This window comes from Lepus europaeus, chromosome 7 (assembly GCF_033115175.1).
Source record: "Lepus europaeus isolate LE1 chromosome 7, mLepTim1.pri, whole genome shotgun sequence".
NCBI lineage: Eukaryota > Metazoa > Chordata > Mammalia > Lagomorpha > Leporidae > Lepus > Lepus europaeus.
Genome location: NC_084833.1, coordinates 106,611,590 through 106,638,656, shown reverse-complemented (window position 1 = coordinate 106,638,656; position 27,067 = coordinate 106,611,590). Strand labels below are relative to the sequence as shown.

Sequence of the window (27,067 nt, the reverse complement as noted above, 5' to 3'; positions counted from 1 at the left end):
AAAAGAAAGAAAGAAATAATACTGACCCAAGTTTCCTGCTCATACAATTCAGAAAAGAGCAAACTTTGTTGTCATACAATTATTACAGGATCATTAGCACCTGGCTGCCACTGGTAAGGTTTCTGGCATTATGGCAACTATGTTAACCAGGGACTAGGAGTGGAATTCCCAACAGGTACCTTATGCGTAGGTTCAGATTCTCTGTGGGCAAATTCCTTTGCTTATTATGCCTCTCAACAGTGGGATTTTTGGCTACCCATAAGGATGGTCAGGTGATTCATTAATGTTAACATAACTTCTGAAGGCAACCCCTTATGATTCAGGCTTGTTTATTTCTTGGCATAGAAGTCTCTTGAGTGTTTTGCAGCTCTAAATAGTGATAGAGCCAAGCTTTCAGCACTTCACCTTTCTATGCTTCCAGTGAAAATGGTGATAAAGTGAAGGACATGCTCCAGGGAATCTGCTGATGTCTCCAAGATGTCATCAGCAAAGCGGCGGAGAAAAATGAGGAAATCACCAAGGTTATCTGCAAAAAATTCTGTAAAAGAAAATATTCACTGGATTAGTCAAACATCTAACAAGACCAAACATTTTAATTCCTTTCTCTCTACTTAATGTTAAAAAGCTTCAAATGTCTTGTCAGTGCCAGGAATGATGGTAAGTCAATAAATGTAGACTCACCTTTACACATAAGTCAATTTCTATTTTTATCAAAGTAAATATATGAACTCTAGTGATACAAAAGACCATTAATAGGCTAGTATGCCAAGATGTTTTTCATTCTCAGGATTAACTGTGGTTGCCAACAACGCTTCAGATGTTTGTAGATGCACTAATAAATATTTTTACATGAGATGGCCATAGCAGTGAGGTGTCAGGAGGGCCCTCCAGTGATCCCCGCCTCCCAGTATTTGTACCTTTGTGGGCCCTTCTCATACTATTCCAGGGTAGAAGGCATACCAGGAGACAGACAGTGGAACTGATGGTATGTCATTTCCAAGGTTTTCCTTTTTCTTAAATATTTATTTACTTGAAAGGCAGAGTTACAGAGAGAAGGAGAGATGGACAGAGAGAGAGAATCTTCCATCTGCTAGTCTACTCCCCAAAAGCCAAAACCAGGAGCCATGTGGGTGCAGGGGCCCAAATACTTGGGCTAGTGACTGCTGCTTTCCAAGGCACCTTAGCAGGCAGCTGGATGGGAAATGGAGTACCCAGACTCAAACCAGTGCCTATATGTGATGCCAGAGCTGCAGGCCATGTCTTTAATCCACTGAGCCACTGCACTGGCCCCATTTCCAAGATTATACTGAAGTGATCTTCTGTATATAAAGAGAATTGGAAATGAAAAAAAAAAAAAAAAAAAAACAACCTGGTGTTAAAATGGAAATGGCATAGAAAATTAATTATTTTGAAAAAAAAAATTATGTAGGATCTCTGTCTTTAATGTGCTGTACATTGCTATTTAATGCTATAATTAGTAATCCAATGGTAGGTTTTTCACTTGATGTTGCTATATGGGCAAAATGTTGAAATCTTTACCTCATATATATACTAAACTGATCTTCTGTATACAAAGAGAATTGAAAATGAATCTGTACATGAATGGAAGGGGAAAGGGAGCGGGAGGGGGGAGGGTTGCGGGCGGGAGGGAAGTTATGGGAGGGGGGAAGCCATTGTAACCCATAAGCTATACTTTGGAAATTTATATTCATTAAATAAAAGTTTAATAATAAAAAAAAAAAACAAACTTGTAGCTTGCATTTTGTTCACTCATTCTGGGGTAGGCCAGCTGCCACACATGTGTCCAGGAAGAGGGGCTCTTGGTTAATAGCACAAGTAACCGAGGCCTGTGAATAACCACATGACTGGGTTTGGAAGTGGATCCTCTAGCCCGTCATGGCCTCAGATTCCTAGAGTCCTGACTGACAGCTTGGCTGCAACCTCATGAGACTCCGGGTTACAAACAGCTGAGGGTGTCTGTATTCCTGACCCACAGATATGGTGTGATGTTTGCTATTTCAAGCTGTTGTATTTTGAGGTGACTTGTTACACAGCAATATATGACCAATACAGTGCTTCAGAACACATCAACTGACTCCATGGGAACACCTGCTGGCCCCTCACGGACACACATATCCACATACAATCTGCCTGCTGGGTTAACAGACAGGTGATATTTTTCCTAATTAAAGCACAGGGGGAGTTAAGATACATTTGTAAGTTGAACAACAAACAATATATTAATTATAGAAATAAATAGCCTAGAAAACCTGAACCACATTTCATCCTTTGAAGACTATTTTCTGATGTGCACAGCAATGGGGACACAAGGCTGAAGAACAAACCATTAGTCCCCCTCCCCCATATTTTGGCCAGCAGGTATCATCTACAAGTTTGTTTTCCCAAAAACAACTGAATGATAATTAAGAAAGGCTGTTTTGAAGATTAAACTTCCAAAGTGACCTAGTTACACTCAGATGGCTATAAATAGAAAAGTACTCAAGAGAGAACCTGCTTACCTGGCACATAAGCCAGAGAGTTGTAGCCATCTGGCAAAGGAAAAGTCAGCTCTACAGGCTGTGAGCCCTCATTGCCTATGGCCAGCTGAACCAACAAAACAGCCATGGACACCTGTAAATTGAGGCAATTCTGCAGCATCTGTGGCTCAGTCATGGCCGTCTTGGTAGAAAGATAGATGGTCATCAGCCGCTCAAACTGCTCACGGAGACTGTCAGCAGCAGGGCTAGAGCTTTGCTGGGCATCCCGCCAGGCGACCTGTAGCCGATGCAGGTTCTGGTTGATTTTGACCATCTGATCATGCAACCTGCCCGGAAGAAAGCAAACGACATTGGGTCAGGGAGGCTCATACGGAACAGTCTAGTAAAGTCCATCCCAGAAAAACAAATCTTCCTTTACTTATTTTGGCATTCTCTGTGATGATATAGAGGGCACACACAGAAGTTTTAGACATGACAGAGGCAGGGTGCACAGCACTGGGAAAATGCTACAGTCAACAGAATTGAAACTAATTACAAACAGCAGCCTTCAGCTGAAATGCACCATCCAACAGACAGCTGAGCAGGGTGTACTTGGGCATTATTAAGCAAAGTACAAGAAGTCTGGCAGGACAGCTTTACCCCACACAAGTGCGATGATCATACTTTGATGGGGTTATATGGATGACCTGTCTATGATAAGCAGACAATGAAGTTGGTGAAAAGAGACTTTATTTATTTAATTATTATATATATATTTTTTGAACTTTCGATTAGCAAGACCACAATTAAACCAGTGACCACTGGGATGCAAGCTAAGTGCAGTTTCCAGCTTTCTGTTGTTCAATATAAAATTAAATTATTCTTCACAAAAAGTCATTCAAATATTCTCTACTGAAAAAAATGGCCCCATAATTCCAAGTTATAGATAACCGTTTCCATGTATACAGTTCAAAATCATATCCTTTGGCCCTGTGGATACTGTCTAGTGCTAGTTAGTTGAGAAACTAGATGACATTCATTTTTGTGTTTAAATCCAGATGACTGAGCAGGTTAAGAGCATGGTGAACTTTTATCATTTTATTTATAATGTCAAGGGGTAAAAAATCTTCTAATAAAGACATAATTTTAGGCTGGTACCATGGCTCAATAGGCTAATCCTCCGCCTTGTGGCGCCGGCACTCCAGGTTCTAGTCCCGGTCAGGGCGCCAGATTCTGTCCCGGTTGCCCCTCTTCCAGGCCAGCTCTCTGCTGTGGCCCGGGAGTGCAGTGGAGGATGGCCCAAGTGCTTGGGCCCTGCACCCCATGGGAGACCAGGAGAAGCACCTGGCTCCTGCCTTTCAATCAGCACGCCGGCCACGGCGGCCACTGGAGGGTGAACCAATGGCAAAGGAAGACCTTTCTCTCTGTCTTTCTCTCTCACTGTCCACTCTGCCTTTCAAAAAAAAAAAAAAAAAAAGACATAATTTTTTCATTTCCCACTAATTTGTTAAATTGAGGATTTTGAAAAACACTCTATGTCATTAAGTATCCTGAAAAGGCAATAAAAATTTCTAACCCTAATACTTGTTCCTGTAGACTGTAATTGACTAAACTGCTACTTTTCCCCACTTATTTTTATTTGTAGCTATAATCAGCTAAAGCAGACAAAAAAATATTGTAGGAGGACATGGGGCTATCTAGAACCAGAACCATTTTGTGGAACTATACACTCTAGTTCTCAAATCTACACTCTCCTTAAAATCCCCTTTATTTTAATCATAGGTATTTTATGGTCCTATTATTCTCATCAGAATCTCTTATGAATATTTCCTTAATTTTTTTCCAGCTCTGTCTCTATATTATAGAGCTTGCTTTTTTTTTTTCCCCCCATCGAGAGTAGTGAGTAATACAAATCCAAAAGCAAAGAGTTAAATATAAAATGAAAACAATTTCACTTTCCCAGATGACAACAGGAATCAAAAACTTGCAAATGTAGAGAAAAACATTAGTGTATTTTTTAATTTTAAAAAGTTAAACAGATAAAAAATTCAAAACAAATTTAAGTAATCTGGACAAAATTCATTCATGTAAACACAAATAAATACATATAATGCCTTTTTTATACGAGGTTCTAATGGGAGCTTTTAGCATCAAGTGAGATTATATCTCTAAGACTCACTTTCAACCTCTTGTTATCAATACAACTAGTTCTTTCCTAGTGACATCAGGGGAGTTACCTGTGAAATCCCAAGTACAAGGTGTATTCTGTCAGGGCAAGGTTCTCTGTCACAAGGTTGTAGTTCTGGGGAAACTTTGGTTCCTGCACAGCTGGGATCAAACAGGTTTCTTTGTCCAAACCTCAAAAAGTTAAAAAGGAACAGTAAAGGGCTTGCCATAGACATCTCTCTGTCTGCAGTCTCCTCCTCCTTTCGTTCAGCTTCCAAACCGATACCACCACCAGTGATCTCTTTGTAAAGACAAATCTTTTGGTTTTTTAAAACTTTTTAAGATTTATTTATTTATTTGAAAGGCAGAGTTACAGAGGCAGAAGTAGAAAGAGAGAGAGAGAGGTTTTCCGTCTGCTGGTTCACTCTCCAAATAGCCACAACGGCCAGAACTGGGCTGATCTGATCCGAACCCAGGAGCCAAGGGCTTCTTCCAGGTTTCCCACATGGGTGCAGGGGCCCAAGCACTTGGGCCATCTTCCAGTGCTTTCCCAGGCCATAGCAGAGAGCTGGATCAGAAGTGGAGCACCCAGGACTTGAAACAGCAGCGGCTTTACCTGCTACACCACAGTGTCGACCCCTTAAAAACAAATCTTGATACATTACTTTCTTGTCTGAAAACATCTGTATACAGAAATAGCTAAATCTCTTTTTCTTGTCCATGAAATTACCAAACTTGATAAAGAACATAATGGGGGTTGGTGCTGTGGTGCAGTGGGTTAATCCTCCACCTGTGGCACTGACATCTCAGATTGGCACCAGTTCAACTCCTGGCTGCTTCACTTCCGATTCAGCTCTCTGCTATGGCCTGGGAAAGCAGTGGAAGATGGCCCAAGTTCTTGGGCCCCTGCATCTGCATGGGAGACCCAGAAGATGCTCCCGGTTCCTGGTTTCAGACTGGTGCAGTTCTGCCTTTTGCAATCATTTGAGGAGTGAACCAGAGGTTGAAAGACCTTTCTTTTTGTCTCTCCCTCACTCTGTAACTCTACCTCCCAAATAAATAAAATCTTAAAAAAAAAAAAAAATTAGAAAAAGAACATAGTGTTGTAGAGTTTTTCAAGTGAAAGGCAATGGACTGTTTGTATTTATCCTGTGCTTTTCTGCATTTACGATTATTTGCTTTTGAGCCAGTTATCACTTTTATACTTAGAAGAGCTACAGGGGCCACTGTTGTGGTACAGTGGGCTAAGCCATTGCTTGCAATGCTGTAATCCCATATTGTAGTGCTGGTTCAAGTCCTGGCTGCTCTGCTTCAGATCTAGCTCCCTGCTAATGTTATGGGAAAACAGCAGAGGATGGCCCAGGTACTTGGGCTGCTGCCTCCCATGTGGGAGATGCAGATGGAGTTCCAGGTTTCTGCTCTTGGCCTGGCTTATCCCAGACTGTTGTGGCCATTTGAAGAGGGAACCAGCAGATGGAAGATCTCTCTCCCTCTGTCACTTTGTATTCCAAATAAATCTTTTTTAAAAAATTATATAAAACTCGAAGGAAATACATCCAATTGTTTAAAAAAAGTGATTTACTGTGAGTGGTAGGTTCACGAATCATTTAATTCCTCTTTACTACTTTGCATTTGTCACATTTTCTCCAGTCTGACTCCAGTCTTCTTCCTCTCCAGAACCCCTTCCGCCATTTCCCACCCCAACCACGACCTGCTTCCTGCTCTACTCACATTGAGATTCGGAGTGTTCCTCAGTCAAGGTTTTCCATAATCTTGTGCCTCTTTGCTGCTACTCTCTCTCTATAAAGAGGTTCTCTCGCTCCTTTGCTTGGTAAAACCTAACTCATCTTTCAAGGTTCAGCTATGAAAACTTCTAACTTTGTGCAGAACTCTTCACTCCCCTCTCTCTGTCTGCTCAGTTAGCCCCATGCCGCATTACAATAATCTGCTAATATATCTGCCTTCTTCTGGAGCCTCTGAATTAAAAAAGCATAGCGACTCTGCTTTATTCATTTTTTATAAAAAAAAAATCAGTGAATGAATGAATGAATGAATACACAGCCACCAACCCTGGAAGTCTGGCTGAAGCACAAACAGTTAAAGGCTATCAGTTACTGTTTTTAAAGTCTTAAACATTTTTTTAAAGGTCCTTCTTTCTGTCTCATCTTTTTTGGAAAAGCTGCACTCTGAAAAAAGAGAAGGGGGTGAACGCCTTACATCACACACAGACACACACCCACTGAGAGGCCTAGCTCCCCCACCTCCCTACCTCTCATGTGTACATTTTTAATTTTTCGTTCTTCGTCATTCAACTCCTTCAGGGCACAGTAAGTGGGATTGAAGGTGAGGAGCCGAGAGGATCTGGGTTTGCAAAAAGGCTGGCACAGCTTCAGGAGGGCAGCGCCCAGGTTCAGAAAGAAGGCATCCGAGGCATGCATTTGGAGGAAGATCTCTGGCATCTGATTGGCCCAAATCTTGGTGCGGCCTGCATTTGCATGCAAACAGTTTCCGAGCCAGGACAAGATACAGTGTTTGGTTTCTGGAGAGAGCTGGAGTAAGTTCTTCAGCATCTGGTAGATCTTTTCATGGAACTGAGCCATGAACTGTTTAACCAGAAAACACAACCACAGAACATTCCAGTTTCACAATCCTAATATTTTTTACTTCTAAACCTTAGCAACTGGCAGTTTCTAAAAATATACTAATTCTAGTCTTTCTCTTCAGTGTCCCTATCCCTAAGGCTCTCTTTCTGATTTCTAAAAAATACATTTCTGGGCACTTAGGAGACATTTTTTGATCAGCTGCCAAAATGCAGACAGCATTACTGAGCTTTAGAGCATTGGTTAGCAAACTTCTGCAAAGTGCTAGATGACACCTATTTTTGGCTTTGCTTATTATAAGTCTCTGAAGCAATTATTTAACTCTGCCATTGTATAAAATCAAGCCATAACCAATACATGTACAAATGGACATAACTATATTCAATCACAGGCTATTTTCAAAAACAGGAGGCAGGCCACTGCTATAGTTCACCATCACCTGCTTTAGGGAGCTGTGGTTAAATGACAGATTGAAACCACCCTCGCTTGAACCATTGGTCAGCCATCTACTTATTATAATTTATGCTAAGAAGCTCAAATAAAGAGAGCACAGATAAAAGAAAGGGGGTAAAACATTGGGTTCATAAGCAGGAGTTCCAAGACTCCAGGAGCTAAAGTTAGGAGCCACGGCTCAGTGGGAACAATGAGGGTGATGGGAAGTGGCTGTGCTGCTTCCTACCCTACACAAAGGTCTACCCTCCGCTCTTAGCATAGGCTAAAGAGGCTGATTTCTTCATAGGATTATGCTAAAAGCCAACCACATCCATTTGCTTTCCCAAAGAGGCTCAAGCAGCCTTATCTGTACCTGGTTCCTGAGGAAATTATTTAATCTAAGCTCAGGGGGTTAGGATACCCCAGTAAACAGTTCCACCTGATGGATGTTGGCCTCCTGGACTTTGATCTCCTGAGGACTGGACCGGGATGGATTCAGGAAGTAGCCATGATTTTCTACCACACCTGGAGTCTTTAATAAGCAGGAAATATTCAGAATTACTCCTAGCAAGGTCTTCTGGTACATCTGCCCATTGCTAGGGTCCTTGGGTTGAATGTATTCTACAAAAACCTGTAGAAGACAAATCCTACTTATTTATCTGTGTGGTGTGATAAAGATGAAGGCATCAGAGTTAAGATGATACAACAATTCTTTCTCGTATGCCATAGGTTGTATCACAGCGTTTTCGGGTTAGGAAACATAATGTGTTAAATCTCTAGCACAACTGAATCTGTAACACCTTTCAGACCCACCTTTGCCATGTCCTTTTGCCTGGTGAAATAGAGAAGAATATCCAGGTATGCATACAAGAGGATCTGGCAGAGCTCCAGATCTTTGATTCGACCCAATAAAATATCAAACACTGGAATCATGACCTCTGGAAATGTTCGAACTTCTTCATCCAGTATCAAGGCTTGAATGACCTCCTCTAGAAACTCAGTTACATCTTCAAAATCTAACAGAAGACAAATGAGAGAGAAAGGAGGCCACCGGGATTTTTAAATGCCTGTATACCCTTCTGATGCATTTGATAATTCTCTTGGTATTTAACCCCAAGTCTGAAAGTGTGAGCCTTAAGTTAGACCAGAACCACAATGACTCTGAGACTTTCTAATGTAAGTAAAGGAATTTAAAGTCTGGAAATCAAAACATAGAAGCTCCCACATCTTATCTACTCACGGGCTCCTTGGATGGCTTCCAACATCAACTCTACCAGCTGCTCATGGATGTTTTGGTCAACATAGATCTCTGGGGTCAGGAGAATTGTCCGGGTATTAGACACAGTGAGGTTCCTGCACTGCACTGCAAAAGGTAGCAAGTTCTCTGGGACTTTGGTAATCTGCAACAGCACAAGGGAGAGAGGAAAGAGTCTAGCTCTGCGACCTAGAGCAAGGGCAGACACAGTGTACACCGGGTTCCAAACAATATCAGTTTCCTGTGGAACCTTCAAAATCCACGAGGTTCATTCTTTTGCTTAAGGAATTAAGAATTTATCCGATAAAATTCCAATCCTGAAATTGTCAAGCTTAGCCTACTCTAATATTTATACTCCAATGGAAATGAATTTATTGGGCTTTTTATTTTTTTAAAGGTGTGATTTCTAAAGAGGTTTTAGAGAAAATAGGAGACACTGGTTAACTGAAGAGAGGGGTGACCCCAAGCCACAGAAAGATGACTAAGGCCTTAGAAGACAAACTGAAAGTGCTTGTAATATCCAGTTCCAGATAGACTATGATGAATATAAACTGTTGTAAAGGCCAACTCGGGCTTACATACTAAAGTCATCTCCAAGAGCATAATATAATATCCTATGGGATTATTACTTTACCTCCTCCTTGGCTCTTTGGAAGCAAGAATACAGGTAACAAAATATGTGCCTCTCCCCTGCATCGCGATCAGCAGAGAGATTTAACGTTGTGGAAGAAGTCATGTTAATCAAGTGGTTGCCTGGATCTTGAAGTAACAGGCGAGCAAAGATGGCCTATTAAGAAAAGCAAACAGAAATACTAAATCACTGCAAAGTCAATCTTAGGTCACTGGATGTCACACATAATTCTGACACAGGTTATTACAAGAATCAGAGACTTGGATGTAGAGTGAAAGGGAAAACAATGACCCAACATTTTATTACTTTAGAAAATATTATACATAGGGGCCGGTGCTATGGCGTAGCAAGTAAAGCTGATGCCTGCAGTGCCAGCATCCCATATGGGTGCCGGTTCGAGTTTTGGCTGCTCCACTTCTGATCCAGCTCTCTGCTATGGCCTGGGAAAGCAAAAGAGGATGGCCCAAGTTCTTGGGCCCCTCCACCTGCATGGGAGACCTGGAAGAAGCTCCTGGCTCCTGGCTTCAGATTGGTGCAGCTCCAGCCATTGCGGCCAACTGGGGAGTGAACCAGCAGATGGAAGACCTCTCTCTTTCTCTGGGTAACTTTGACTTTCAAATAAATAAATCTTAAAAAAAAAAAAAGGCTATTTGTTGAAAGATGTTGAGAATCAATGATTAAACCTGTATGTAAAAATCTATTCTGTGGGATTGCTGACCTCACTCAGACTTTAAGATACTTTTAAGCTTCATTTTTAAATTTTTATTTATTTACAAGGAAGAGTGACAGAGACAGACACACAGATCACTCTTCAAACTGCTGGTTCCTTACAGATACTTCAAATGTGAGAAGTTAGACTGCAAGATGTGAAGTGTTTTCCCTACCCAGCTTTTACTCCCCTGGTAGTAGTGATGCACCTGTAAGGTGTGATGCATTGCTGTGATTTTTGAAAGGATATAAAGACAAAAAGTGAGATAGGCCTTGCCCTAAAGAACTTCAAGAATGTAAAATGGGAGATGAGACAGGCACATAAAAAGCTGTTACATGAGACAGAAAGTGACAATTCCCATTAGAGATTACTCTAGGATCTTGGAGGAGGGAGTAACAACTCCTAAGTACAGGCTTTGTAAATAAGATGGCATTGTAATTGATTCTTAAAGGATGGGTAACTCTGGAAACATGGTAGATGAGAAGACCCCAAAAGAGGAACACCATACACGTTGTAAGCGAAAGAGGTAAGCAGGATCTCGGCTGGAGAAGGGTGAGCAGAGCTCAGCAGCAGGGCTAATTTTGCTGAAGGCGCCCATTAGGAACAGAAGAACAGTACCTGCTCAACATTGCTCATATCAAGCCAATCTTGATCTTCCAGTTCTACTGCCATTTCTTCCAAATACACACAACGGCTGGGGATACCATTCCCACTTTTCAAGCTTGGATCACCTGGGAAATGATTATAATCTGATAGGTTAAGGATAATGTTCCTGTTTATATTATATAGACAACTGATCTTACATAGACACCAGCACTTTTCCTGAACTCCAAGTTTGACTCAGGAGTGATCCTGATATACAAAGTAGTATGTAAAGATTTAAATCTTTTTCTTCCAGTCACAGAGCATGGGCTTGGTTATAAACCTGACATCATAACATTTAAAGAGTAAATCCCAGACATTAGTTCTAACTTTGGGATTTAACTACAGATAGGGCACACAGGGAAAACACTGATATCTCTCAAGGCTTCCATCTGAGCAAAACTGGCTTTGATGCCATTCCCATTTCCCTTTCAGGTAGTAAAGCCGAGTGGCTATATGGCCCAGTTAGAATCAAAATGGGGACAAAAGTTAGACCTGTGTTTAAACATCGTTTGTGGGTCACAGCCAAAGCTTCACTGAAATATAAACCCTTTATTCCAGGGGCACAGTGGGTTTGTCTGACCATCAGATGCAAAATATTTCTAAGAACAAGTCTCTGGTGCAAGCCCAAGTAGGAAAGGTAGAATAATGACCAGGTTGGCCACAAGTCTTTAACTCACTGTTGTCCAGAGTAATGAGGAAGATTCTTTGGATCATGTGATTGATGTTGAGTTGCTCACATATTTCCTGTTGTGATCGGAATGAGCGGCTAATCTCGGCCACAGAGTAATCAAATTCATCCAGGCTCTCTGACACACTGTTATCCGAGTCATCTGGGCTAGCTGGGAGTTCATCTGCCAGAACATGTTAAGCTGTTCAATGCCACATCCTTCTCTTTAAGAAACCAATTTACCACCCAAAGTGATAAAAAAGGAGGGTAATTTTACTGTGAAACAAGTCAATCATCTAACCAGTAAATATCTTAAGTCTGGCAAGTTAAGTGTTTGATTCTAAAATCCACAGCTATAATCTCACCACAAGGGGAAAGTTTTATTACTTCTACTCATAACTGTGTTCCATACTGCCAAAAATAGAAACGTTATCTTCCCAACAGAATGCTTGTAAACAAAGAATTACCTAACAGGTCAAAATGCCTGGCTTTCTCCAGGAGGAGACATTTGTTTTAATAATTCCAAACTGGCCGGCGCCGTGGCTTAACAGGCTAATCCTCTGCCTAGCGGCGCCGGCACACCAGGTTCTAGTCCCGGTCGGGGCGCCGGATTCTGTCCCGGTTGCCCCTCTTCCAGGCCAGCTCTCTGCTATGGCCCAGGAGTGCAGTGGAGGATGGCCCAAGTGCTTGGGCTCTGCACCCACATGGGACACCAGGAGAAGAACCTGGCTCCTGGCTTTGGATCAGCACGATGTGCCGGCCGCAGCGGCCATTGGAGGGTGAACCAACGGCATAAAGGAAGACCTTTCTGTCTCTCTCTCTCACTATCCACTCTGCCTGTCAAAAAAAAAAAAAAAAAAAAAAAAAAAAAAAAAAAAAATTCCAAACTGTTCAGGAAAGTGCAGTGCAGAAAGTCTCCTCTGAGCCAATTCCCTATAGACAAGCACTTAATTCCGCAGTGTTCCAGATTTTTTTCCCTTTATTCCAGTGCTAATGTTCAGTACTTGATTTTTATTGATTTAAAAAATGAGATTACTGACTGGTGCCGCGGCTCAATAGGCTAGTCCTCTACCTGCGGCGCCGGCACACCGGGTTCTAGTCCCGGTTGCCCCTCTTCCAGGCCAGCTCTCTGCTGTGGCCAGGGAGTGCAGTGGAGGATGGCCCAGGTGCTTGGGCCCTGCACCCCATGGGAGACCAGGAGAGGCACCTGGCTCCTGGCTTCGGATCAGTGCGATGCGCCGGCCACAGCGCGCCGGCCGCGACAGCCATTGGAGGGTGAACCAATGGAAAAGGAAGACCTTTCTCTCTGTCTCTCTCTCTCTCACTGTCCACTCTGACTGTCAAAAACAAAACAAAAAATGGGATTATATTTTACACAGCCCTTTTCAGCTGGCTTTTACAATTAACCAGCACCAACACCTTTCCTGCTAGGTCATTTAGAAACATACTTCATTTTTTTCAATGACTGTATTATGTACTGTATTTTTGGCACACACTGTTTTATGTAGGTACTTAAACTCCAAGCTGGTTCAACAAATGATGAACAATACAGTTGTTTCAATTTTTCATGACTTTAAGTAATATTGCACTGAATATAATTTTTTGTTCACTTGTATTTCTATAGGATAAATTCATAGAAATAGAATTGCTCGCTCCAAGGACTTGAACATTTAAAAAATTCACATATACTACCAATACCCTCAGAAAGACTAATTTACAAGCCTACCCACCGGTATATGTGAGAATATGTCTATTTCAATCTTCACAAATTTCACAGATTAAAAACAAGCTAACTGTTGCCGTAACTGGCATTTCTGTGACTAGCAAGACTGGACTTTTTAATCTCTAGATTATCGTATGTAAATTGCTTATCTCCTTTTCTGTTCTGTCCTTTCTCTAGTTACCTTTTTCTTACTGAATGAATCTCTTTTGTTTCTTCCAAACCCTTTCAGAACGACACTCGTAACGAATGACTACAAACACTGCTATTCACTAAAAGTCACACAGGAGTCTCCATCTGCTTTTCTCTGTTGACAAGGTGGCTACTCTGCAAGCCTAAACACCATCCAGAAGGAAGAGCTGCCTCAGTGTGGTGAGTTTAGGACCAAGTAAAGCTCAATATAGGAGGCCAAAGGTTTCGACAGAGTGCTAACTTCTAATGGCAAACAGGTTGGACCTGGTGGCACGATAAACTCTGTGTAAACAAGCTACGATGACGAGGTGCCAAAATAGTAACAGCAGGGCAGTGCCGGCCTTGTTCCCACTGCCTGCAATGCTGCCGAGTCCAGCCAGCCTTATGTCTGTTTACAGCCAGCTAAAAAGTCAGCATCGTGTTTATTTTTTCTTTGCTTTATCCACCACCCTAACACACATCGTCTTGCCTTTATCTCCTTTTTGTTTAATCTTAATCAAAAGAAAGGCCACATCTCAGCTATAATTGTAAACAATTTTCTATTTCTCAAAGAAAAACTATTCCTCTTTTTGGAGATAGGAGAAGGAGTGCAATGTTTAGTTTGAAAGACTGTGAACGCTGGGGCCAGCACTGTGGTATAGCAGGTAAAGCCACTGCTTGCAGTGCTGGCTTTCCACATGTGCACCAGTTCAAGTTCCGGCTGCTCCACTTCTAATCCAGCTCCCTGCTAATGCACCTGGGAAAGCAATGGAATATGATCCAAGTGCTTGGATCCCTGCACCCATGTGGGAGACCTAGCTGGAGCTCCTGGCACCTGGCTTCGGCCTGGCCTAGCCCCTGCCTTTATCACCATTTGGGTAGTAAATCAGCAGACAGAAGATCTCTCTTTAACTCTGCCTTTCAAATAAATAACAAATCTTAAAAAAAAAAAAAGAAAAGAAAAAAGAAAAGGGAAGACTGTAAATGTTCTCAGGAGTCTAGTATGTCCGAGGCACCCCACCCGAGTTCTTCTAGGCCACATGTTTCCTGACTGGAGGAAGCTGGACTTGATCTTAACTTTGTTTCCACATAAAGACAAACATTTTTCTGATTAGTGAGATATTCAGATTTTTTTTTTCACATTAAGGCTAAGGGTCAGGTTTTCCCAGGGTTCTAACAGCAGTAGGTTCTAAACAGTAGTAGGTTCTAACAGCAGTAGGCTATAAAAGAGGCCACTGAGAAGCACTTTACTGGAGAGGGCCTTCTAAACTCTGAACTTAGGAACAAATCTCATTTATCCACAAGTCAAAAAGCTCTCACAATCTTCCTTTTACACTTGCTTTCTATAGCTGCATATGACTTGCTTTCCAAACTTTCACTTACTTCGTCAGTTTACTATGTTAAAAATATGTACTACTTAACACAGTGATTTTTTTCTTTTTAAAAATAAAACAGCACGGCAGCTTTGATATCACAATAACACCCATTCTTATGGAACCACTTATTTTCCAGTTTCTTTATACGCAGGAGGTGTGGAGGCTAAGGGAGAACCCAAAACAAAAACCAACAAAAACAACTTCTGCCCTAAATGAACAAAAACAATTTCTGTCTCAAACTTAAATTCCAATTGCAATTAAAGGGCCCAGGGAATACTTAACTGGGAAGACCCCATTCCAGGTCAGCTCATCCGCGCGATTGGCTCCTTCACTTACCAGATTGCTGCTTCAGCTGCTCTTTTTGGATTGCTGCAAACTGCTTGGCATCAGCCAGGGAGCCAAAAAGAGCAGCAAAGGGGTTACTTGAGATGTTGTTGTTATTCTCCTGGTCTGTCATTTCACTTTAAGTTATCCTCCATCCAGACCTAGGGGGAGGGGCTGTACAGGGACAGGTATCAGACACAGAAGGGCAGATAACAGAACAGTTATAAGACCCTCACAGCAATTCCTTTTCCCACTTCTCAGATATAATACACTTCAAAAGGCTTTGGGTTAAGATTTTGCAAATTCTGCTCCAAAATGCAATACTATTTTGGCAAAATCAATTTAAACCCATCAAATGGACATAATGGCCTAATTTGGGGGCAGTGAAACCCCAAAAAGCCTAAAAAGAGCATTCAGTTGAAATGTACTTATCTGTAGTCAAGTTCTTACTTCAACATTTGCTATTGCTATTCCTTCAGGAAAGGCTAGGCATAAAGAAGTCAGAGACCTCATCGGCTAATTCTAACAGCACGGCACTTAGAAAGAGTAACTATGAAGCTCCGTAAGTCTCGAGGCTGGCAGGCTAGTTTTCATTCACTATGGGGAGGAAAAAGTGGCACCTGCTCAGACTCCTATGACCTAGGGTTGGAACTAGGACTTCCCTCAGCTACATACAAAATAACATAACCCCATAGCTTAGGTTTAGAACAGCAAGTCATGACCAGAACTAGACTAGCTGTATGTTATATATCTTTAATATGTGTTCGGCAGTCTTTCTCTATTTATAGGCTTAAAACTACTGACATTTCTTGAACTGAAAACGAAGTGGCTTTTGTTTAATTCTATATCTAAGTTTCACTGCTTATCTGATTTTTTTTATTACAAAAATCAAAGAAACATAGAAATTTTCAGGTTTACAGTGTAACATAAAATAGACAAATACCCCAAAGGTATTTGGTGGAGCTGACTGAGCCTGCATATGTACTCCTGTGGCTATACTTTGTTTTTCAAAGCCAAGCAGACTTAGAGTTACAACAGGATGAGCAGAGACCCCTGAAAGGTTGTCTCCCATTTCTAAGATTTTTAAGGCCACTGCATAAAAACAGACCCAAGAAAAATGTGGGAAGAGACACAGGGTAAAAATAATACGCTTAAAGGATGTTGAACTGCTACAAGAACAAAGGCCTTAGAGCAGGGGTAGAGACACAAGGGAAGGTGGAAAAAAAAAAAAAAAAACTACCTTAGTATATTGAGGTAAGCTTCCTTACAGAATGACATTAACAAAAGCTAGCGCCAAGTTGGAAAAGTTACAGGAAGAGATGATAACACTTCTCAATAAATCTGAGCTACCTCCACCAGTTATTTCACATCCCTCTGCTATGTCTTCTGGTTAAGTATTAATGGCTAAGGGCCAGTGTTGTGGCCTAGTGGGTAAAGCTGCCGCTTGTGACGCCAGCATCCCATACTGGCGCTGGTTCCAGTCCCAGCTGCTCCACTTCTGCTCCAGCTCCCTGCTGATGCACTTCTGAGGGCAGTGGAGGATGGTCCAACTCCTTGGGTCTCTATACCCATGTGGGAGACCCAGATGGAGTTCCAGGTTCCTGTCTTCAGCGTGGCCCACCCTTGGCCATTGTGGTGATTGGCGAATGAACCAGCGGATGGAAGATCACTCTTTCTGTCTCTCCCCCCCGCCTAGTAACTGTGCCTTTCAAATAAATAAAATAAATCTTTTAAAAAAATAGTTAATGATTAGTGGCCTGCTTTGTGGCGTAGTGGGTAAAGCTGTCGCCTGTGACACTAGCATCTTATTCAGGTGCCAGTTTGAGTCCTGGCTGCTCCACTTCTTCTTTAGATTTATTTATTTTTATTTGAAGGTCAGAGTTACACAGAGAGAAGGAGAGACAGAGAGAGAGAGAGAGAGAGAAAGTCAGTCTTCCATTCATTGGTTCACTCCCTAATTGGCCACGATGGCTGGAGCTGAGCCAATCCGAAGCAGAAGCCAGGAGCCAGGAGCTTCTTCTGGGTCTCCCACATGGGTACAGGGGACCCAAGCACTTGGGGCATCTTCTACTGCTTTCCCAGGCCATAGCAGAGAGCTGGATCGGAAGTGGAGCAGCCGGGACACGAACCAGCACCCATATGGTATGCCGGCACTGCAGGCAGTGCATTTACCTGCTACACCACAGCGCGGGCTCCTGCTCGACTTCTGATCCAGCTCTCTGCTAATGTGCCTGAGAAAGCAGTGGAAGATGGCCCAAGTGTCTGGACCTCTGCCAACCACGTGGAGGACCTGGAAGAAGCTCCTGGCTCCTGGCTTTGGACTGGCCCAGCTCCGGGTGTTGAGTTGGGGAGTGAACCAGTGGATGGAAGACCTCTCTCTCTGTCTCTCATCCACTTCTGTGTAACTCTGCACATTAAATAAATAAAAGTAAATTTTTAAAAAGTTAATGCCTAATTAGTTCTAATGACTTATGCAGACAGTATAGTCTCTCAGTGTGGTGTCTTTACTGCTTCAAGAAATAGAACTCCTTTTAGAAACTTTTCATTTTTTGTTTTGTTTTCTTTTATCTGAAAGGTACGCATGCACACACACAAAGAGTGAGAGAGAGAGAGAGAGAGAGAGAGAGATTGATCTTCAATCTGTATTGGTTCACTCTTCAAATACATATAATATACAGGGCTGAGCGAGGAGCCTAGAAGGCCATGCAGCTCTCCCATGTGGATGGCAGAGACCCAAGTACTTGAGCCAACATCTGTGGCCTCCCAGGGTGCCATTGTCAGGAAGCTGGATCCCTTGTGGAGTAGCGGGACTTGAATTTGAACCAGACACTCCGAAATGGGATGGGACATCTATGGTGTGGCTTCTTAACTGCTGTACCAAAGGCCCACCATAGTTTTTTTTTTGTTTTTTTTCCCCTTTTTATTAGAGATGTATTTTATTTTTTTGAAAGACAGAGTTACAGATGGGGGGGGGGGGAGGTCTTCCATCTGCTGGATCGTCCCCCAAATGGCTGCAATGGTCGGAGCTGAGCCGATACAAAGCCAGGAGCTAGGAGCTTCTGTGTTTCCCAGATGGGTGCAGGGGCCCAAGCACTTGGGCCATTTTCCACTGCTTTCTCAGGTGCATTAGCAGGGAGCTGGATTGGAAGTAGAGCAGCAGGGACTTGAACTAGTGCCAATGTGGGATGCTGGCGCTGCAGGCTAGGGTTTTATCCCATTGCACCACAGCACCAGACCCAGGAATTAAGACTCTTAGATGATGCTCTATCCATTTTATTTTTTGCCCTGTATGACATGGTTAACATGTATTATGAAAAAACTATGCAAGGATTTAAAAAATATTTTGTACAAAATAATATCTGTTAATTCTATTTTCATGAACTTTTTTAACCATCATAAATTTGAGTTGAGTTTAATAATGTAAAAATGGAAGCTATTTTATGTAGTGTTAGAATTAACAAGAATCATTGACAGGGCTTTCCCCTACATAACTACCACATCAGCTTACTAATTACCTCTAATTCATATACAGGCCCCAAGAAGTGCTTCCCTGTCTGGTGACCACTACCCTTCATCCATCGTAAGGTGCTGGATTTAGGAATGCAAAAAAGTATAGTGAGTTCTTGTTATTTTCTGTTTCTAAAGCACCACCATGTTATTTCACATCTCTCAGTCCAGGTGTTCCGATGGGGCTGATATCACCCACTAAATCCAGGAAGGGGCATGAACAGAAAGAACGCCGTATTTTCTGGCCAAAGCAGCTAAACCAGGATGGGGCACAAGACCCTACTGAGGCCTATGAGAGTTAATGAACACAAGCTTCAGGGCTTCGGCTGAATCTAAACAGAACTCTGTTCTCCTGCTTGGGTTGCTCGGCTGGCAAGATAAAGACCTAGACTTGCCCTCTTTACAGCATCTACAAAACACCTAACCAAAAACTAAGTCAACATTTAGAAAAATAAAAATTGAGAGATGAAAAGTCTTCTGCATTTTTCAGTTCTAAAAGTCAATAAATTCGGCCTGCGCCGAGGCTCACTAGGCTAATCCTCTGCCCGCGTCACCGGCACTCCGGGTTCTAGTCCCGGTTGGGGCACGGGATTCCGTCCCGGTTGCTCCTCTTCCAGTCCAGCTCTCTGCTGTGGCCCGGGAGTGCAGTGGAGGATGGCCCCAGTGCTTGGGCCCTGCACCCGCATGGGAGACCAGGATAAGCACCTGGCTCCTGGCTTTGGATCAGCGTGGTGCGCTGGCCGCAGCGGCCATTGGAGGGTGAACCAACAGTAAAGGAAGACCTTTCTCTCTTTCTCTCTCTCTCTCTCTCTAACACTGCCTGTCCAAAAAAAAAAAAAAAAAAAAAAAAGTCAATAAATTCTCTTAAGTATAGAAGCCAGTTTACAGCTTTTTTTTTTTTTTTTAAGAAATACATCTGAAAAGAGCCTGGGTTATTATAAAGGAGATACATCTCCTGTACCTTGTGTACTGAAAGGAGGCTGAGGGCTAGCACAACACAGCATATGGCACAGACAAGCTCTTAAGACTACTGAGAGAGACACAGAGAACTCATCAACAATCAATGGCACCACGTCCTCCCTTCTCAACAATGCACAAAGAAGCTGGTTTCCTAACACAGCTAGTCTATAATTTTGCTAGGATTTTTATCTTCCCCCATTGCATTCCTAAGTAGATCTACTTTGCTAGATGATAAGCTCTTTGAGCACAGGTTCAAATCTGATCTTTCTTGTTCAGCATTATATATCACAATCATGGAATCCCAGATAAATATCTATTGAATGACTCAATCTTACTTAAGCTATTCCTGAACTCCTTGTAATCAAGAGCATCAGTCCTGATCCTACTTCAAAGTAAGGGCTTTCCTATTTGTGTTGAGTTGCAGGGGAAGGTCATATTTCCAGGCCAGACACGGTGGCTCTTTGGTATCTCAGCATGTACAAACCAAAGAGTAGAAATAAATCTCTGTTGTCATTGCAAATGTCTGTGAAAAACAATAAACTTTTTTTTTTTTTTTACCTAAGTAAATCTTTCACATGTACTTCAAATCTGGACACAAACTGTTTTCAAAGAAAAAGCTGAAACTTGACAATCACTCATAAAAAAGTTACAGGAAAAAGGAGGGCTGGTCACTTGATGAGAATCTTCATGGAGATGCCAGTTTAATTTTTTTCAATGGACTTAGAAATGTGGATGTGGGTAACTAGGTACTGCCCACTCCAAAACAAAGACGTGATAAAACAGAACCTTGATATTCTGTCTTAATGTTCCATAATGTCACTGGCTACATATAATCTCCTATTTTCAAAGGCCATATAGAGATACACATGACACCGTTGTCAGCCTTTGGGACAGTGTAACCAACAATCCTTAGAAGCTACTGGACTTGATTCTCTTAGAATATGTGTCTTGAAAACAAGTTTCACTCTAATACTCTTGCTGCATGGGTCTACATTTACTAACAGCGGTGCATCTTCAGTCCTACAATTCTCTCACCCTTCTGTGACTGAAGCTTTTGTTTATGAACAGTACTGCTAAGCCTGTAAGGGCCATTCTCAACTCCAGGAGCACATAAATGTTTTAACATCTCATCTGTAACTGTTTTAAACAGAAATATCTGAACTATTTTCTAAAACTGAGATTGTTAAAATCAAGTTCTACTAAATTATACTCCGTGAGTTCTCTCTCATGGAAATACCTGCATCAAATTAAAACGGGAAATTTTAAAATGCTCTCGTTGTATATTTCACCCAATAATATTTTCAGGCCAGCCTAACGTGGCAACAAACCTCTTCACCGCATCTATCCACAAACTAAAAGGCTCTTATCAAGCAAAAAAAGCAGACAGCTTTTTTCTTTTTTTTCCTTCTTGGGTCCCCTTTCATCTTACGTGGACTGCCACGTGGGCCCATGACAGGCAATGACACAGAGACAACACATCCTTGCTCCCCACAGGAAGACCCATCCAACATGAGCTCGCGAGCTGTGGTCACTTCATTTTTAGGAAGCACGACGCAGAGTTCCACGAGCTACGGGTGGTGAACCCATCGCTCGCCGTGAGAAATGTGAACACTCTGACATAGGCATCCAATCGGTTTGATTACTACGGCTCGTGCTTATTTGTATCTTTCCGGCGTCTTCCTATTTGTCGTCTACTTTCCACACTGTATCGCCCCAGGTTCCATAAGGGAAAGAGGCAGACCCACCAGCTCGGCGCATGTTCTAGAAAAGAAAGTCAAAAGATAAGGCAAAGCAGTATTCCAGCCCTCCCAGGAAGGGCACAGCAACGAGCAGGGCAGAGAAACGAAGAGAGACAGCAAAGGCTGGGGTCCTGTAAGGGTTCCTAAATCAGGGTGGAAGTTCGCGAGGAAGGTCCCAAGGCAGGAAAGCAATGTGCAGAGGCCTGGACTGACATTTCACTAGGAGAAAAATCCATTCCAGACTCAACGATCCCCTCCCGTCAGGCTGCCTTCTCTCTTACCAGAGCCTGAAGGGCCAGCAGCGACACGACAGAGTCTCAGGGGCCGAAGGGTTCCCACTTCCGACTCAGCACGGCGACCGGAAATTACATCATCACCCAGCGCCGGGGCCTGGGAAATCTCACCTTCGCGCCGGAAGCCAGGCGTATCAGCCCGCGTCGGTCAGGGCGCGCGCGGACACCGCCACAGCGCACGCGCCAGCTCCCTCGCAACCGGCGGGCATGGGGCGGAAGTGCCCTGAAGTAGTCTTGGGATTCCGTGGGGGCCCGGGAGGGGTTTGGAGTTTGGAACTTGGTGCAGTGTGAGTGTGAGTTTTGGAAACTTGTATGGAGGGCAGCTCTAACATTGTGAACCCAAGCTATGGTCGCAATACCTGTGGATCTCTGCTTTCTGTACTCCCACCGGGCCTATACCTTTTTTAAAAATTATTTTTTATTTATTTATTTGAAAGGCGGAGTAACAGAGAGGCAGAGAAAGACAGAGAGATGGCTTCCATCCGCTGTTTCACTCCCTAGATGGCCGCCACCGCCAGAGCGAGCTGATCCGAAGCCAGGAGCCAGGAGCTTCTTCCTGGTCTCCTGTGCGTGTTCAGGGGCCCAAGAACTTGGGCCATCTTGCACTGCTATCCCAGGCCACAGCAGAGAGCTGGATCGGAAGTGGAGCAGCCAGGACTGGAACCAGCGTCCATATGGGATGCTGGCAGTGCAGGTAGTGGATGCTGTACCCGCTGCCACAGCGCCAACCCCTCTATGCCTTTTTGAAGCATTTCTGTTACTCTTGATAGATGATTTTATCGATGAAATCAGCTATGATTGAGTGCCAGTTCTCTTATCTGTGGAGACAATTTACATTTTTTAAAGATATATTTATTTGAAAGGTGGAGTTACAGAGAGAGAGAGGCAGAGGTAGAGAGAGCGAGCGTCCATCTGCTGGTTCACTGCCCAAATGGCTGCAAAGGCCAGAGATGGGGTGGGCCAGTCTGAAGCCAGGAGCTTTTTCTGAGTCTCCCACATGGGTGCGGGGCCCAAGTACTTGGGGCATCTTCCTCTGCTTTCCCACGTGCATTAGCAGGGAGCTGGTTGGGAAGTGGAGTCGCCATATGGGGTACCAGCACTGCAGGCGGCAGCTTAACCTGCTTTGCCACAGCGTCAGCCATGACAATTTAGATCTTACAAGGCTGTTTTATTAGAGTACACAAAAGTGACTGGAAACAGCATACTTCTACAGAATTAAAAGCAGTGTACAAGTGGTAAGACAGCTCACAGAATTACTGAAAAGACTTGAAAGTCATCTCTCTGATAAAGGATTATTATCCAGAATATATAAAGAACTCTTGGAATGTAACAAAAAAACCCAAACAATCCAAGAATGGGCCAAGCGGGACAGGCATTGTGGCCCAGTGGGTTAAGCTGTTGCTCGGGACTCCTGCATCCCATATCTGAATGGCTAGTTGGAGTCCTGCAACTCTACATGGAATCCAGTTTCCTGCTGATGCACACCCTGGTAGTAGCAGGTCACGACTCAAGTGTGTGGGTTGCTGCCAAACAAGTGGGAGACTTGGATGGAGCCCCAGGCTCTTGGCTTTTGCAGCATTTGGGTAGTGGCCTGGTGGGTGGGAGTTCTTTCTGCTTCCCAAATTAAAAACATTAAAAAAAAAAATCCAAAATCATGTTGAGATTCTACTTCACACTGCAGTGGCTATTTCAAGCAAAATGAAAGTAATTGTTGCTGAGAATGGGGAGAAATCTGAACTTTTAGGCATTACTGTTGAGAATGTAGTATACCCACTTGAAAAAAACATTTTGGCAGTTTCTCAGAAATGGAAGCATAATATTACTGTATGATCCAGCAATTCTACTTTGTGACTGATACACAAAAGAACTGAAAGCAGCAATTCAGATATTTGTACATCAATATTCATAGCAGCTATTCATAACAGCCAAAAGGCAGAAACAACCTAGAATGTCCATCAACAGATGAATGGATAAACAAAATATGGTATGTAGTAGGTATATTTGACTATTATACAGCCTTAAAAAAGAATGACCTTCTAGGGAAAACAGATACCAAAGATGATTGAAAAGAAAAACAATGAAGTTCTGATACGTGTGACAGCATGGGTGAACCTTGAAAATGTAACACTAAGTTAAATGAACCTGGTACAAAGGGACATATGATGTGTGATTCCATGTACACACACACACACACAAATAGGAATGTAAAATAGTGCAGCTAGTTTGGGAAGCAGTTTGGCAGTTTCTTAAAAAGTTACACATACATTCACAATATGACCCAATGATTCTTCACTCCTGGAGGAATGAAAGCATATTTGTATGCTCATACAAAGACTTGTATGAGAATGTTCATACAAAGATACTTGAAAAAAAATTTGTGGGAAAATGGAATTAAAATATAAGTTTGTTTTGGTGCAAAAAATTTTGGAAATCTTATATAAGGCAATCTTCAAAACGTTCAATGACAGGGCCTGGTGTTGTGGCACAGCATGTTAAGCTAACTGCCTGTGATGCCAGCATCCCATATTGATGCTGGTTTGAGTTCAGGCTGCTCCACTTTTGATTCAGTTCCCTGCTAATGCTCCTGGGAAAGCAGTGGAGGATGGTCCAAGGGCCTGGGCCCCTGCATCTAGGTGGGAGACCTGGAAGAAGCTCCTGACTCCTGGCTTCATCCTGACCCAGCCCTGACCGTTGTGGCCATTTGGGGAGTGAATCAGTGGATGGGAGATTCTCTCTCTCTCTCTCTCTCTCTCCCTTTCAAATAAATAAATAAATCTTTTAAAAAAAGTTTGTGGACACATATAAAAACTATGTGTGGACATATGTAAAAACTGTGCATGGATTTCAAATTTTTCCACATGAAACATCTTTTGGTTTTACATTTCCATGAAATTTTTAAAAAACATTTGTTTATTTGAAAGGCAGAACATCAGAGAGAGAGAAATCTATCTGCTGGGTCACTCCTCAAATGGCTGTAACAGCCAGGGCTGGGCCAGGCTAATGTCAGGTACCAGTAACTCTCCCATATGGGTGGCAGGGACCTAGGTTCTTGGGTCATCTTCCACTGCTTTCTCAAGTTCATCAGCAGGGAGCTGGATCAGGAGCTGTGCTCCGACATGGGATGCTGACCTTGTAAGCAGCAGCTTAACCAACTGCGCCACAATGCTGGCCCTGCCACCAGCCTTTTGGCAAATCCTTTTAGCAATCCTATTTGTTGCCCCCAAATGGGAACAACCCGATAGACAAGTAAAATGTGGGGTAGCCATACAATGGGACACCACTCCGCAACAAAACATTGGTATCTGCTACAACTTAGATGCCCCTGAAAACATGCTCAGTGATAGAAGCTGCATGCAAAATACCCCATGGAGTATGATTCCGTTTCATAAAATGTCCAGAAAAGGCAAATCTAGAGACAGAGAGAGATTAGTGGTTACCTGGGGTTGAGGATGGGAACACGGAGCAAGTGCAGCCAGCACAAGGAATCTTTTTTTTTTTTCTTTAAAGATTTTATTTATTTATTAGAGTTACAGGCAGTGAGAGGAAGAGACAGAGAGAAAGGTCTTCCATCCGCTGGTTTACTCCCCAAATTTCCGCAATGGCCGGAACTATGATGATCTGAAGCCAGGAGCCAGGAGCTTCTTCCAGGTCTTCCATGCAGGTACAGGGGCCCAAGGACTTGGAGCATCTTCCACTGCTTTCCCAGGGCATAGCAGAGAGCTGGATCGGAAGAGGAGCAGCCAAGACCAGAACTGGTGCCTGTATGGGATGCAGGTGCTGCAGGCAGAGGATTAATCCACTGTGTCACAGCGCCAGCCCCACAAGGAATCTTGAGAGTCATTGAAATGTTTTTTTGTTTGTTTGTTTGTTTGGTTCTTTTTTTAGATTTATTTGAAAGGCAGAGTTGCAGAGAGGGAGCAATCTTCCATCTACTGGTTTACTCCCCAAATGACTGCAATAGCAGGGGGCTGGGCCAGGCCAAAGCTAGGAGCCTGGAACTCCATCCAGGTCTCCTACATGGGTACAGGGGCCCAGGGACTTGGGACATCCTGCTGTTTTCCCAGATCCATTAGTAATACTAATGCATTAGTAGATGCATTAGTATGGATTGGAAATAGCAGGAGCAGCAGGGACTTGAACTGTTCTGTTGCCCATATGAGATGGTGGTATCACAGATGGTGGCTTACCTTGCTGTGCCACAGTGCTGGCCCCAAGAATGGTCTAAAACTGGATTTTATTTTTATGTACATTTATTTTATGAGAATTTGCCCTTTGTTATGATTTTTCAGTTTTTGTCGTTTTTTAACTTTTATTTAATGAATATAAATTTCCAAAGTACAGCTTATGGATTACAATGGCTCCCCCCCCATAACTTCCCTCCCATCTGCACTCCTCCCATCTCCCACTCCCTCTCCCATTCCATTCACATCAAGATTCATTTTCAATTCTCTTTATATACAGAAGATCAGTTTAGTATACATTAAGTAAATATTTCAACAGTTTGCACCCACATAGAAACACAAAGTGAAAAATACTGTTTGAGTACTAGTTATAGCATTAAATCACAATGTACAGCACATTAAGGACAGAGATCCTACATGAGGAGTAAGAGCACAGTGACTCCTGTTGTTGACTTAACAAATTGACACTCTTATTTATGGCATCAGTAATCTCCCTAGGCTCCAGTCATGAGTTGCCAAGGCTATGGAAGCCTTTTGAGTTCACTGACTCTTATCATATTTAGACAAGGTCATAGTCAAAGTGGAAGTTCTCTCCTCCCTTCAGAGAAAGGTACCTCCTTCTTTGATGACCTGTTCTTTCCACTGGGATCTCACTCGTGGAGATCTTTCATTTAGGTCATTTTTTTAAAGAGTGTCTTGGCTTTCCATGCCTGAAATACTCTCATGGGCTTTTCAGCCGGATCCGAATGCCTTAAGGGCTGATTCTGAGGCCAGAGTGCTGTTTAGGACATCTGCCATTCTATGAATCTGCTGTGTATCCCGCTTCTCATGTTGGATCATTCTTTCCCTTTTTTTAAAACTGGATTTTTAAAAAGACATTTATTTATTTGAAAGTCAGAGTTACACAGAGAGAGAAGAGAGTCAGAGAGAGAGAGAGAGGTCTTCCATCCAATGATTCACTCCCCAGTTGGCCGCAACTACCGGAGCTGTGCTGATCCGAAGCCAGGAGCCAAGAGCCAGGAGCTTCTTCCAGATCTTCTACGTGGTGCAGAGGCCCAAGGACTTGGGCCATCTTCTGCTTTCCAGGCCACAGCAGAGAGCTGGATTGGAAGTGGAGCAGCCAAGGCTGGAACCGGCGCCCATATAGGATGCCAGCGCTTCAGGTCAGGATGTTAGCCCACTGCGCCACAGCACACTGGCCCCTAAAACTGGAT

At 43.0% G+C, this 27,067-nt stretch overlaps 1 protein-coding gene across 2 annotated transcripts in view; it reads right to left on the bottom strand.

The window, feature by feature from the left end:
* The window catches only part of UBE4A (ubiquitination factor E4A), a 35,140-nt gene extending 13,406 nt beyond the window's left edge, over positions 1–21,734 (bottom strand). The window contains exons 1-13 of one of the 2 annotated variants that reach the window (XM_062197119.1): positions 21,661–21,692; positions 16,282–16,358; positions 15,186–15,347; positions 11,593–11,766; positions 10,889–11,001; positions 9,565–9,717; positions 8,916–9,075; positions 8,489–8,691; positions 8,115–8,306; positions 6,913–7,246; positions 4,715–4,835; positions 2,520–2,824; positions 406–538 (exon numbers count right to left, since the gene is read on the bottom strand). In XM_062197119.1, coding sequence (XP_062053103.1) covers positions 406–538; positions 2,520–2,824; positions 4,715–4,835; positions 6,913–7,246; positions 8,115–8,306; positions 8,489–8,691; positions 8,916–9,075; positions 9,565–9,717; positions 10,889–11,001; positions 11,593–11,766; positions 15,186–15,306 — 2,009 coding nt within the window. In that variant the 5' untranslated portion in view covers positions 15,307–15,347; positions 16,282–16,358; positions 21,661–21,692. Of the gene's footprint in view, positions 1–405; positions 539–2,519; positions 2,825–4,714; positions 4,836–6,912; positions 7,247–8,114; positions 8,307–8,488; positions 8,692–8,915; positions 9,076–9,564; positions 9,718–10,888; positions 11,002–11,592; positions 11,767–15,185; positions 15,348–16,281; positions 16,359–21,660 lie in introns of both variants that reach the window. The other variant, XM_062197120.1, reaches the window with a different exon arrangement.
* Between the last annotated feature and the right edge of the window lie 5,333 nt (positions 21,735–27,067).